Source organism: Mustelus asterias, chromosome 21 (assembly GCF_964213995.1).
Source record: "Mustelus asterias chromosome 21, sMusAst1.hap1.1, whole genome shotgun sequence".
Lineage (NCBI taxonomy): Eukaryota > Metazoa > Chordata > Chondrichthyes > Carcharhiniformes > Triakidae > Mustelus > Mustelus asterias.
Genome location: NC_135821.1, coordinates 7,887,527 through 7,901,536, shown reverse-complemented (window position 1 = coordinate 7,901,536; position 14,010 = coordinate 7,887,527). Strand labels below are relative to the sequence as shown.

Genomic DNA, 14,010 nt, shown 5'->3' with positions numbered 1-14,010 from the left:
TTTTTTCTGCCCAATACAATATTTTAAACTCTGTAATAAATCCGTTCCAAAACTACCACAATGAAAGCGTTTAAATTTGTTTTCTGTTTTTCCCCCACAGACACTACCTCCCACGTAATCCATGTCCCACACCGCCTTATCACCATCAGATTCCCCCAGTCCATTCAGATACTCTGGAGTTTTACCAGCGATTGTCCACCGAAACCCTTTTCTTCATCTTTTACTACCTAGAGGTGGGTATTGATCCGACTATGTTGCAGCAATTGATCCACAGCATTGTTCGGGTAAAACGGAAATTGGGGCCCATTGATTTGACTGGAGAGGAGCCTGGGCTGACCTGACGAATCAGACCCCAGTTATTGGTCATTTCACTTGTCCACCGCTCACCCGTTTCTCCTTGTGCTCTCTGCTTCTACAAGGGGTGGAAAACTGTTGCCAGAGCTTTAACACTGACCCTTCGGTCTCTGCCCTGCTCTCGGTCATTAAATCAGCCACATTAAAGTCCATTTGTTTGCTCAGTCCGGGAGGATTGGTGCCCCTTGCAGTTGCCCAGTCCACCAGCACTCACTACCCAGCCTTGCACCTGGAGATTGGGCATTTGTGGGGCTCAAAGGAACCGTGTAACCCATGAACCTCACAACAATACCCCTTCCCTGAGATCAGAAAGGAATAAGGTTCAGAGAAAGGGAGTAAAGGTAAGGCCCAGTCTCTACGATTGAGAACTGGGATATTGAATGTGTCTCACTGTCCTGTTCCCATGTGTTGCATTCCAGACATCCACAAGCTGCCAGGAGGAATTCCTCATCTCAATGCCTTGTTTGTTCTTTGTGACCCTCCTAATTCAAACTGCGCTGCAACTTAGCAAAAGCACTGAAGCTAAATGTCTTTCAGCTGCAAACATCTGGGCATGCCTGCACTGAAGGTTTGGTGTTATGTAGCCCCACGTCTCAAACACAGTTCGGAGTGCTTCCAGTGTACTGAATTATTGCAGTTCATTCTGTAGATAAACATGAAGCTGTTTTGCACAAACGAACCAGCAGCAGCAAGAAGTGAAGTATTTTTATGGCCTTAATTTAAAAATTGACATGCACAGCTGGTATTTTTTCATGCCTGTTGGATAAGCAGAGTGTTCTGTGGTACAAGTTCTCTGCACCAAAAACTTGTGACGTATTTCCGTTTGAATTCGAGAGTTTTAAAAGCGTTACTTTTTTTTAAAGAAAAAAAACAACTTTCTCCCACCTTCGTCCTGAAACTATTTTCCTGAGAATAGTTCTATATCCTGTACCTCACCGACTTGCCCTTTCACTCAGCGTCTCTTAATACTGGCACAGCAGCAGCTGATGATGACGCTGAACAAGCTAAATCTCAGGCTGAAAACCATCTCGACTGATGGAAATTTTGTTGTGTTGTCAGAAGGAGAGGAGAAGTTACTGAACACAAGAGCACAGGACTCCAGTGATAACTTTTGAAATTTGATGAATTAGCATTTTTAAAAACCTAACAGCAAGATGAAAGATGCACAGTTAGAAATAAATCTGAACAAAACCCAAAATGCTTTATCAAAGGTACACACAACTATCTTTTTGGCAACAGCTGGTATAGATTCTTAACCATGAAATCCTGGAAATATTTCTTTCAACAGCGGGTTGAGAGATCTGGACTGTAAGGGGAGGTGGAGCAGACTCGATAGTAACTTTCAAAAGTGATGCGCAGAAATTTGCAGCGCCATGGGGAGAGAGTGGGAAGTGGGACTAATGGATTGCTCTTTCAAATAGCTGGCACAAGCATGATGGGCTGAATGGCTGCCTCCTGTGCTGCACCATCCTATGAACTGATGCAACCCTGTTTTCAGCCACCTTTTTTATATTTCTTTTTGCTAGGGGACCAAGTCCCAGTATTTAGCTGCTAAAGCTTTGAAGAAACAATCCTGGAGATTCCACACCAAGTACATGATGTGGTTTCAGAGACATGAAGAGCCAAAAACCATCACTGATGAATATGAACAGGTATGGATCTGCTCAGGGTTCTTTGATGCTAAAAGCAGTCACCTTTATATTTGAACCCAGGTCCCCAGAACATTAGCCGGGTTTCTGAATTAATAGTCCAGAGATAATACCTCTAGGTCATCGCCTCCCTCTTGAACAGTGAGTTGCGATGACCTAGAATATATAACCATGATAAATTGGGAGCAGATTAAAGGGCCACTTTAACAAAGGGAATTGGCTAAGAATAGAAGCTGAAAAATTTCCAGAGCTGTGGGGTGATGGTTAGGGGAAGTCCCAGGGTCAAGTCTGAAAGTGTCTCAAAACATTTGGTCTCTAACAAATCTGAGATAAAGGCTGGCTGTTTACTGTACAGAAAATTGTACTTTTTAATCCCATATATTTTATCTTTTGGCTTTTCTGCTTATTTGGGGAGGTTAGAGAAGCTGAGGTGGTTTACCTTAGCAAGGGGAGATAGAATAGATGTGGATGGATCAAAGAGGGAGAATATATTCCTGTGGTCAGAACGGTCTCTGTAACCAGAGGTTTCTACCAAAAGTGCAGGGAGGAAAGGTGAGGATGATTTTTTTTATTCATGGGATGTGGCCGTCGCTGGCTGGCCAGCACTTGCTGCCCATCATCCCCTCGTTGCCCTTGAGAATGTGGTGGACGGCCTTCTTGAACAACTGGCTTGCTAGACCATTTCAGAGGGCAGTTGAGAGTCAACCACATTGCTGTGGCTCTGGAGTCCCATGTAGGGCAGTCCAGGTAAGGGCAGCAGATTTCCTTCCCTAAAGGACATTAGTGAACCAGGTGGGTTTTTCCGACAATGGTTTCATGGTCATCAGTAGATTCTTAATTCCATATTTTTTTTGTTGAATTCAAATTCCACCATCTGCCGTGATGGGATTCGAACCCGGGTTCCCAGAACATTAGCTGAGTTTCTGGATTAACAGTCCAGAGATAATACCACTAGGCCATCACCTCCCCCTTGAACAGTGAGTTGCGATGATCTAGAATATATAACCATGATAAGTTGGGAGCAGGTTAAAGGGCCACTTTGGCAAAGGGAATTGGATAAGAATAGAAGCTGAAACATTTCCAGAGCTGTGGTGAAGGAGCTGGTCAGTGGGTCTCATTGGAGCCGAGTACACTGGGCTGTACGATTGTATGATTCCACTCATGCGCGCACTTCCTGTGCTATTTCCTTTACTGGTGTCAGCTCCTGAGAGATCTGGAGGCTTCAGCCTGAGACCTGGTGGCTCGGGTGTCAAAGATTCGCTAAGCGTTTGAGGTTAGGCTGTTTGTGTAGTCAGTCTAGTGTGGCTGAAAGGACAGGTTTTTTTTGTGCCTCCAGGGCTGAGTGCTGCAGCGTGTAACCTCGGTGATGACAGGAATGTGGTTTAGTGAGACAGCTTGCTTACTGTGCTTTCTCAAACTCATTTCCCTCTATCTTTCTTGTTACTATGAGACCTTTGAGTGTAATATTATTTGGTATTGAGCTCTCTTCCAATCCTCGGGTTACCTGCGTCTCTCCTGTCCCCGCTGTGCACAGAGGCTTCTTTGTATTCCTAGGGCTGGAGTTTACACAGGATAATTAATGCGAGGCTGCCAGTCCCTAACTTTGTGGGTAAATTATGCAAAGAGCGCGTGAAGCTACCTACCAAATGGCAATCAGTAACTTGATTATGTACGTGTATAATTGGGGGAGGGGTGGGGGGCATCTGGGGCTATGTAGTGGATGAGGTGTAATGGTATGTTATAGTGTTGGATTTGTTTCCAATGACCTCTATGAAATGGGCATCAGGTGGCACTAGCTCGAATGCCACTTCTGATACCCAACCTCTGAACAACGTGGATGGGAACGAGGTAACCTGTTTAATCGTTGGAGACCATGAATTTGGGATCAATTAACTATTGAAAAAGCAACATACAGGACAAATGTGTGTATCTCTCAAAATCAGACACTGCTCTCTCTGTAAAATGATGCCCCCTGTACAGATGTTTACATCTTACTAGGCTTTGTTTCTGACCCAACAGGGAACATACATTTACTTTGACTATGAGAAATGGGGCCAGAGAAAGAAAGAAGGCTTCACGTTTGAATACAGATACTTGGAGGACAGGGACCTGCAGTAACCGGGACGTGTGCACCCTGTGAGAGGGTGGAGTTCTCTTGCTGTGTGCTGCTGATTGACTGTCAGTCACCCCATGTTGGGCTCACCAGTCTGAACACACAATTGTTCTTTGGAAGAGAGCTTTCATTTAGAGACCTTGAACAATTTTGAGGGAAAAAGGAGAAAGAAATCACAAATGTTGTACATCATGTATTTTGTTCTAACCTGTGCATAAGATATTGTATTGGAAAATACTTTGTCAGGAATCTGTACAGTTCTGCGTTTAAAAGCAGTTAGTGCTTGTATGAAAAAATAAAACATTTTTCATGTATGTTTGTGGATATTTATTCAGGGCTGGGGCTTCCTGTTTTATTAACTTCAGGTTGTCCACTTCTTAGACTCAATTTGCCTTTTGCTGTGTGCCATTTGAATCTGTTTACAGGCGTATGATGTTAGAGTCTCCATCTGTCCCACTAATGCATTGTTCTTTATTCTCATCTCAACACATTCCTGTCTGCTTCTTCGTGGCTGCAATACTGGAATAAAACTCTCCCTCCTGTTTGCAGCCTTGCCTCCACCTCATTTCCCAAGTCTCCTGTCCCGTTATCAATCCCATTGGGTTTTCTCCCATCCTGTGCTGGCAGTGAAACTGTAAGGAAGTCATGAAAAACAGCTATATAAATAGCCCCACCCTTGAGAAATGGAGTAGGTAACTATCCCCAAGGGGCTGCAGGGTCTACATTGACCTTGGAGGGTTGGTTTTGAGCATATTCGTGACTGGGATTGTTACATTTTTTGGATGCTAAGGGAATTGAGGGTTTGGGGAGGATAAGTTGAGGTAGATCAGCAGCTGTGATCTAATCAAACACTGAAGAAAGCTCTCAAAACTGTATGTCCCCCCACTCCTATTTTTAGTTCATGTGTAGAAACTGTTCCACTAGAAATTATGATGTGGAGATGCTGGCGTTGGACTGGGGTAAACACAGTAAGAAGTCTCAACTCCTCCAGGTTAAAGTCCAACAGGTTTATTTGGTAGCACAAGCCACTAGCTTTCGGAGTGCTGCCCCTTCAGGGACGTTAACCTGGTGTTGTGAGACTTCTTACTAGAAATTAGCCAGAGGGAGATACCACCGTTACTGACCATTCCCACTACATTTAGATCCCCATGTGTGCAAGTTTAGCCTTGCCAGCTGAGGTTTAGTGGTGGATTCATAAAACCCTTGCAGCTGAAAGGTTTGTGTGGTACTGTACTCAATTCACCCAATTAAGTAAACAGTCTTTTCCTTGTTTTATCAAAGCCCTTGATGATTTATTAAATGTCCAACTCCTCTACTCCACTGTAATCTGCATCAGACTGTTTGTCTTTCCCAGGCCATTGTCATCCTGGTGAATCTATTTGCTTTGTGGCTTTAATGTCCTTTCCAAAGCTGCACAACTTGTAACTATGCTGAACTGAGACCAATCTTATGTTTTGTATAAATATATATTTTTTATTCTTGTGTGTTTCCCTATTTATTAAATCCAAGATGCTGTTGGTCTTGTTATGCTGTATCTACCTGTCCAAGTATATAGTCCAATTATTTGTTAATCCTGCCTGCCCATTGCCACTGACCCGCCCACCGCCAATTTATTCAGATGTCCTCCGCAAACCTGCCTTTTTGTATTGTTGGCAAGGATTTTGTGACTGTGCTTTGTGAGCCTAAGTCATCTGTGTACACCTCTTACGAGTATGTCACTTAAACAAAGCACCTCCAACCTGAGTAACAATCCTTTACCCAACTGCTTTCTGACTCACTATTTTAAGTATCTGGGAAATAAAATAGATTGGGATGACAGGGATGTCGGTCAAATCTTGCTCCATCCATGGATCCAGAATTGCAGCCTACTGTGGACTCTGCCATCACCAACCTTTAAAGGTGCTGCTTCCTTCAAAACTTGCTGTTGATATCTATTGCCTATGGCTCCCTTTCTGATGCATATTGATCCTATCTTGCGGCACTCACTGATCCGGACGATTAAAACTGTTCTTTTTCTCTCTCACTTGCCTTGTTTAAGCATTTTCATTGCTTGCAAATCTGTAACTGTGATTTTTCTGTTTGTCAATACTGTTTGCGTAGCCAGCAAGGTAACACTTATAAACCCAAATACAAAAACAAAATGCTGGAAGTCTGAACTAAAAACAGAAAATGGTGAAAATACTCAGGTTGATAGTCTATCGACCTGAAATATTAACGGTTTCTCTTTCCACTGCTGCTACCAGACCTGCCGAGTGTTTCCAGCATTTTTTTCCTTTTGTAACACTTATTTCCCTATCTCACCTGGTAATAGATTAGTCTGGTGTATTTGAAAAGCTGCAGAGTTGGTGAATATTTCTGGGGTCCTACCACTTTTTTTTCGTGAGTGCCTGTTGGAGGAAGGATTGCTGTTTATTGTGCGTGTGATCCTTCATCCAAAGTGTTTCTGAACAAGAAAAACAACTCCAATGATTTGCTGTGACTGTCGGGCTGCCAACATTTCAACCCAGAAAGAGCAGTTGAGTCCCACCTGAGACTGGGAGCTGGAAGGTGACTGAGGCTTTGCTCTTGTTAAGTTGCGATTGCCGGCGGTATTTCTTCACAGCACCGCTCCCCTTGTAATCTGGACACCGAATCTAATTCATTGGGCAATTCAAGGGGTTTGGGATGTATTGTGTGGGTGCACAATTAATAAATGACATTTGGGTGTATGGGATCTGGGTGTGTGTATGGTGGAGGTTGGAAGAGAGTATCGTTATGGAACTGATGAGTTAAGATAACTTTGAATTATTGTTTCACTGTTTAGAGTCATGGAGGTTTAGAGCAAGGAAACAGGCCCTTTGGCCCAACTTGTCCGTGCCACCCAGTTTTACACTAATCCCATTTGGCCCATATCCCTCTATACCCATCTTATCCGTGTAACTGTCTCCATGCTTTTTTTAAAAGACAAAATTGTACCCGCCTCTACTACTACCTCTGGCAGCTCATTCCACACACTCGCCACCCTCTGTGTGGAAAAAATTGCCCCTCTGTACACTTTTGTGTATCTCCCCTTTTGTGTGTCATATTTTGTCTTTTACTTTTCCAGAGATTGTTCTGGTTGGTGACGCTCTGAATTCTCAATTCCTGGACCTGAAGGCTGTGAGAGTAAATTCTGGTTCGGGTGAGCCAAATCAAATCTGGGTAATACTGAGCATCGAGTTTGGTGCTGTCAAAACTCAAATTATCAACACTGGATTGTGACCAGATCAAGAGTTAGGGATTGTGTTCTGACCAGAGTGAATTCAGGCTGAGTATAAACATACAGGAACTGTCTGTCGTAAAAGTTTTCTCCCTGTGAGAATGAGTCAATTTTTAATTTTTGATATATTTTAGGTAATGCTGTTAGTAAGCGGAACAGTGTTATGTGATTATACTGTTAGCTAAACTGGCACGGAGCTTCATAATCTTCAGGAAGCAAAGCAGAAAATGGCGACCAGCGAATCCATCGATCAACACCTCAGGTAATTCCGTGAGCTTGCTGAGTGAAATAGATTTCTATTCGCTTTTCCGTTTTCCCCCATTTCTTGGTACCTTGATTGGACGTAAAGAAATAATAGTCAAAATGTTTTAAATCCTTTTCTAATGTTTGAAATTTAAAATTGGAAATACCAGGCATCTATTACTTTATCCTTTCAACATATTTGACAGTGGCAGAGTGGCGGCACTGCTGCCTCTCAGCGCCAGGGACTTGCGTTCAATTTTGGCCTCAATGACTGTGTGGAGTTTGCATGTTCTCCCCGTGTCTGCGTGGGTTTCCTCCGGGCGCTCTGGTTTCCTGCCGCAGCCTGAAAGATGTGCAGGTTGGGTGGATTGGCTGTGCTAAATTGCTGCTGAGAACAAAGAAACGTACAGCACAGAAACAGGCCCTTCGGCCCTCCAAGCCCATGCCGATCATGATGCCCCAACTAAACTAAAAACAAACCACCTGTCCTTACTAAGTCTGTGTCCCTCTATTCACTCCCTATTCATGTCCCCATCCAGATGCACCTTAAATGTTGCTGATGTGCCTGCTTCCACCACCTCTGGCAGCACGTTCCAGGCACCCATCACTCTCTGCGTGAAAAACTTTCTCTACACATCTCCCTTAAACTTTCCCTCCCCCCTCACCTTGAACCTGTGCCCCCTTGTAATTGACACTTCCATCCTGGGAAAAAGCCTCCGACTATCCACTCTGCCTCTCATAATTTTGTAGAGCTCTATCAGATCTCCCCTCAGCCTCCGTCTTTCCAGTGAAAACAATCCTAGCTTATTCAACTTCTCCCCATAGCCAACACCCTCGAGACCAGCCAACATCCTGGTGAACCTTCTTTGCACTCTCTCTCCAAAGCTTCCACAACCTTCTGGTAGCGTGGGGACCAGAACTGCACGCAATACTCCAGAGTCAGGGAGACCAGGGGTTACGGGGATGGGGCCTGGGTGGGATTGTTGTCGGTGCAAGCTCAATGGGACGAATAGTTTCTTCACTGTAGGGATCCTATGATTCTATGCTATTACTGCAACTGGAACTATTTTAATGTACAACTTGTATTAATTTGGTTCCCTTAATGTAGTAAAATGTTCCAGGGCCACTTCACAGGAGCGTGAGCAGACAAAATTTGATATTGAGCCACGTTAGATGTAAGGGTAGGTGACCAAAGATTCAGTCTTAAAGGAGGAGGACATGGCTGAGGGAGGACATTTCAGGCCCCAGCACCTGGGGGTACAACAGCCAATGCTGGAGTGATGGAAATCAGGAATGTGCAAGAGATGGGAATCGAAGGGGCGCAGAGATCTGGGAGGGTTGTGGGAGTGGAAGAGATTTCCGAGATAGGGAGGGGTAAGGTCATGGAGGGATTTGAAAGCAAGGCTGAAGAATTGTAAAATTGAACTGGGAGTTGATGCCAACAGAGGAGTGATGGGTGAATGGAACTTGTGTGAGTTGAGATGGACAGCAAGAAGTTTATGCAGGCTGCAGGAGGGTAGTGGAATAGTCAAATCTGAGGAAGGTGGAGAAGGGCAAGAATGAAAGGTTCTAATTATGGAAAATGGCTTCAATAGTTTTGTGTAACTGGAACAGGCAAGGTTAAGGGTAAGGTGGAAACTATTGTAAGTTGCAATATTTTGAGGATAGATAATGAAAGGCTGTTTGACAGAGAGGAATAAACTCAATTTATCGTGGTGGGGTTTGAAGAAATATTTTGAGTTATAAAAATGAGGAGTGCCGTGCTACAAGAAACCGATTGTAACAAAGGGGGTGGGATACAGAATTGAAAAGGACAGATATTAAAGGGTAAATGTGCAGTGCCTTCAGGCAGCTATACTGAGCTCTTTCATCATTATTGCAAGTTAGCCAAATTGTTTTTTTAAAAAAATAATTGAGTCTCTAAAATGGGCAATAAATAATTGCCAGTTGAGGCTGGGGGCAGGCGGGTGGTGTTTAACATGTGAAGTGTGACAGGACTTTGTTTTAACTCCCCCACCTGCAGTTTGTTTGGGCCACTCTTGCTTTAGATTTGGAGCAGGGCTGTCAAAACTCAACTGATCCAAAGGGCCAGGCCAATATTGGTCAGCAGAGATATCCCTAAAGACGTACGTAATGAGACTCCGATATTCCAGCTACAAGATCTTTAATAAGCTCAGTGTGTGCATTCGGACTGAGGTGAGGAGAAGTTTCTTCAGCCAGAGAATGGTGAGTCTGTGGAATTCACTACCACGGAAAGCAACTGGGGTCAAAAGTGTATGTTTTTGAGGAGGAGTTAGATATAGCTCTTGGGGCGAAGGGGAAGTTGATCTTTTCATAGCCCACCTGTGTACATGCCGTATCTATCACATGCTTCATTGTTAATGTTGTTCTCTTTGGCAGCAGATACTGGTTGCCAATATATTAATGCATAAAAACTTACTGCTTGTTTTCATCAAAACTTATGAGAATTTTCATTTGCTTAAAAATGCACACTCCAAAGATGTGCGGGTTAGATGGATTGGCCGTGATAAATTGTCCCTTGTCAGAGGGATTTAAAGTTTATTAGTCACAAGTAAGGCTGACATTAACACTGCAATGAAGTTACTGTGAAAATCCCCGAGTCGCCACACTCCGGCGCCTGTACAAGTACACTGAGGGAGAATTTAGAATTGGCCAATGCATCTAACCATGTCTTTTGGACTGTGGGAGGAAACCGGAGCACCCGGAGAAAACCCACGCAGACACGGGGAGAACGTGCAGACTCCACACAGACAGTGACCCAAGCCGGGAATGGAACCCGGGTCTCTGGTGCTGAGAGACAACAGCACTAACCACCGTGCCACCCCTACGTGGGGTGACTGGGAATAGGGTATGTTATTGGCGCAGGCTCGATGAGCTGAATGGCCTCCTTCCTTGATTTGATATATTATTGTCATGAATTAATATACAGCGAAAAGTATTGTTTCTTGCACGCTATACCGATAAAGCATACCGTTTATAGAGAAGGAAACGAGAGTGCAGAGTGTAGTGTTACAATCATAGCTAGGGTGTAGAGAAAGATCAACTTAATGCAAGGTAAGTCCATTCAAAAGCCTGACAGCAGCAGGGAAGAAGCTGTTCTTGAGTCGGTTGGTATGTGACCTCAGACTTTTGTATCTTTTTCCCGATGGAAGAAGGTGGAAGAGAGAATGTCCGGGGCGCATGGGGTCCTTAATTATACTGGCTGCTTTGCCAAGGCAGCGGGAAGTGTAGACAGAGTCAATAGATGGGAGGTTGGTTTGTGTGATGGACTGGGCTTCGTTCACGACCTTTTGTAGTTCCTTGCGGTCATCTCCATTCTGCACTATAGGGATTCTTTACTTAGACATGGTTAAATATATTTTTATATTGCAAGTTATATATTGAAGTTACAAGTACAGGGAAGATGTGCACAAATGCACTTACTGATTTCCGGTTAGAAAAGTGCCCGGGAGAAAGATAAATTGATGGTTTCTCCTTAGAAGCTGTATCTGGATCTGCACGGGTAGTTGTATAGCACACACACACACACACACACAGCCTCAGCACCATTAACATTTGTACCAGCACAGTGTATTATTTTACAAATGTCTGGTGGGCCACATGGTGACTTTATGTGGGCCTGATGTGGCCTGTATCGTTGACATCCCAGATTTAGAGTAAATGTTTTTGTTTTAATCCTCGGGTTTTCCATCTGTAACAGTAAATGAACATTCTTCCTGATGTCAGATTCTGATTGCGTACGTAATGCGCCGTTCATATGCAATTTATGAAAGATTTGTTTAAGCTGAATTTGAGTGGACAGTTTCCTGTGAAAACTGGCTCTGAATGGGACTGCAGTGGTCCGGCCCACAAACAGATGCAGCAAAGCCACAGGAAATGATCCCAGAACATGCCGTCAATTAAAGGGTTCATTGTTCTTGGAGTGTTTGCGTTGCTCACTGGAGCACTCTGGTGCTGAAAGAGTGGTACTGCAGCACATCTATAATAACAGATTTGCCCTGATTGCTTACTTGGGGGGGGGGGGGGGGGGGCATTCGATTTCACCCTGCGGATTGGGTTCAGGGTATTGGGTGACGGACATTAGATAGATCGACAAAAGGTCATGAATGAAGCCCAATCCATCACGCAAACCAGCCTCCCTTCCATTGACTCTGTCTGCACTTGCTGCCTCGGCAAAGCAGCCAGCATAATTAAGGACCCCACGCACCCCGGACATTCTCTCTTCCACCTTCTTCCGTCAGGAAAAAGATACAAAAGTCTGAGGTCACGTACCAACCACGACTCAAGAACAGCTTCTTCGCTGCTGCTGTCAGACTTTTGAATGGACTTACCTTGCATTAAGTTGATCTTTCTCTACACCCTAGCTATGACTGTAACACTACATTCTGCACTCTCTCCTTTCCTTCTCTATGAATGGTATGCTTTGTCTGTATAGCGCACAAGAAACAATACTTTTCACTATGTTAATACATAAGACCATAAGACATAGGAGCGGAAGTAAGGCCATTCGGCCCATCGAGTCCACTCCACCATTCAATCATGGTTGATTTCAACTCCATTTACCCGCTCTCTCCCCATAGCCCTTAATTCCTCGAGAAATCAAGAATTTATCAATTTCTGTCTTGAAGACGCTCAACGTCTCGGCCTCCACAGCCCTCTGTGGCAATGAATTCCACAGACCTACCACTCTGGCTGAAGAAATTTCTCCTCATCTCTGTTCTAAAGTGACTCCCTTTTATTCTAAGGCTGTGCCCCCGCGTCCTAGTCTCCCCTGCTAATGGAAACAACTTCCCTACGTCCATCCTATCTAAGCCGTTCATTATCTTGTAAGTTTCTATTAGATCTCCCCTCAACCTCCTAAACTCCAATGAATATAATCCCACGATCCTCAGACGTTCATCGTATGTCAGGCCTACCATTCCTGGGATCATCCGTGTGAATCTCCGCTGGACCCGCTCCAGTGCCAGTATGTCCTTCCTGAGGTGTGGGGCCCAAAATTGCTCACAGTACTCCAAATGGGGCCTAACCAGTGCTTTATAAAGCCTCAGAAGTACATCCCTGCTTTTGTATTCCAAGCCTCTTGAGATAAATGACAACATTACATTTGCTTTCTTAATTACGGACTCAACCTGCAAGTTTACCTTTAGAGAATCCTGGACTAGGACTCCCAAGTCCCTTTGCACTTTAGCATTATGAATTTTGTCACCGTTTAGAAAATAGTCCATGCCTCTATTCTTTTTTCCAAAGTGCAAGACCTCGCACTTGCCCACGTGACAAATCAAATAGAGGGTGTGGAGGGGATTTATTAGAATGGTTCCAGGGATGGTGGAGTTTAGCTACAAGGTTAGGCCAGAAGAACTGGGATTGTTCTTGGAGCAGAGGAGATTTGATGGAAGTATATAAAATTGACAGCTTTAGGCCAGGTTCAGGGAGGAAAGCTGTTCCCATTAGCCAATTATACAACTCAGGGTTAAGATGTAGGTTTAAGGCTGTCAACAAGATGCGGGGTCGGGGGGTGGGGGGGGGGGGGGGGAGAGAACTTTTTGATGAAGCAAGTGGTAATGACCTGAACTCGTTGCCCACGAGAGTCATCGAAGCAGAGACTATCAATGATTTCAAAAGGAAATTGGATGGTAAATGTGAAGGGAATAATTTTTCAGGACTGCAGGGATGGAGCTGGGTTTGGGAATGACTGGATTGCTGGACACTGAGGAAGCATAGACTTATTCATTTACAGCGGGATATCGAATCCTACAATGCAGAGGGAGGCCGTTCGGCCCATCGTGTCTGCATTGACCACAATCCTACCCAGGCCCTATCCCCATAACCCCATGTATTTACCTTGGCTATTCCCCCTGACATTAAGGGGCAATTTAGCATGGCCAATCCACCTAACCCGCACATCTTTGGACTGTGGGAGGAAACAGGAGCACCCGGAGGAATCCCACACAGACACGGGGCGAACATGCAGACTCCGCACAGACAGCGACCCGAGCCGGGATTCGAACTCTGGTCCCTGGCGCTGTGCGACAGCAGTGCTAACCCACTGTGCTGCCACATATGGATGGAGAAATGGCAGATGGAGTTTAATCCGGGCAAGTGTGAGGTGCTGCACTTTGGGAGATCAAATGTTAGGGGTAAGTATCCAGTTAATGGCAGGACCCTGAACAACATTGATGTACAGAGTGATCTTAGGGTTCAAGTCCATTGCTCCCTGAAAGTGGGCACATAAGTAGATAGCTTGGTAAAGGAGGCCTATGGCATGCTTGCCTTTATTGGTTTGGGCATTGAGTACAAGAGTCAAGATGTAACGTTGCAGCTTTATAAAACTGGCTAGGCTGCACATTAAAGTATTGCATTCAATTCTGGTCGCCACATTGCAGGAAGGATGT

At 44.5% G+C, this 14,010-nt stretch overlaps 1 protein-coding gene across 11 annotated transcripts in view; it reads left to right on the top strand.

Annotated features, from left to right (window-relative positions):
* The window catches only part of LOC144509035 (CCR4-NOT transcription complex subunit 3-like), an 80,615-nt gene extending 75,023 nt beyond the window's left edge, over window positions 1-5,592 (top strand). For all 11 annotated transcript variants that reach the window (XM_078237298.1, XM_078237308.1, XM_078237309.1 and 8 more), the window contains 3 exons: window positions 101-233; window positions 1,881-2,006; window positions 4,023-5,592. In XM_078237298.1, the coding sequence (XP_078093424.1) occupies window positions 101-233; window positions 1,881-2,006; window positions 4,023-4,121 (358 nt within the window). In that variant the 3' untranslated portion in view covers window positions 4,122-5,592. The remainder of the gene's footprint in view (window positions 1-100; window positions 234-1,880; window positions 2,007-4,022) is intronic.
* Window positions 5,593-14,010: the final 8,418 nt, after the last annotated feature.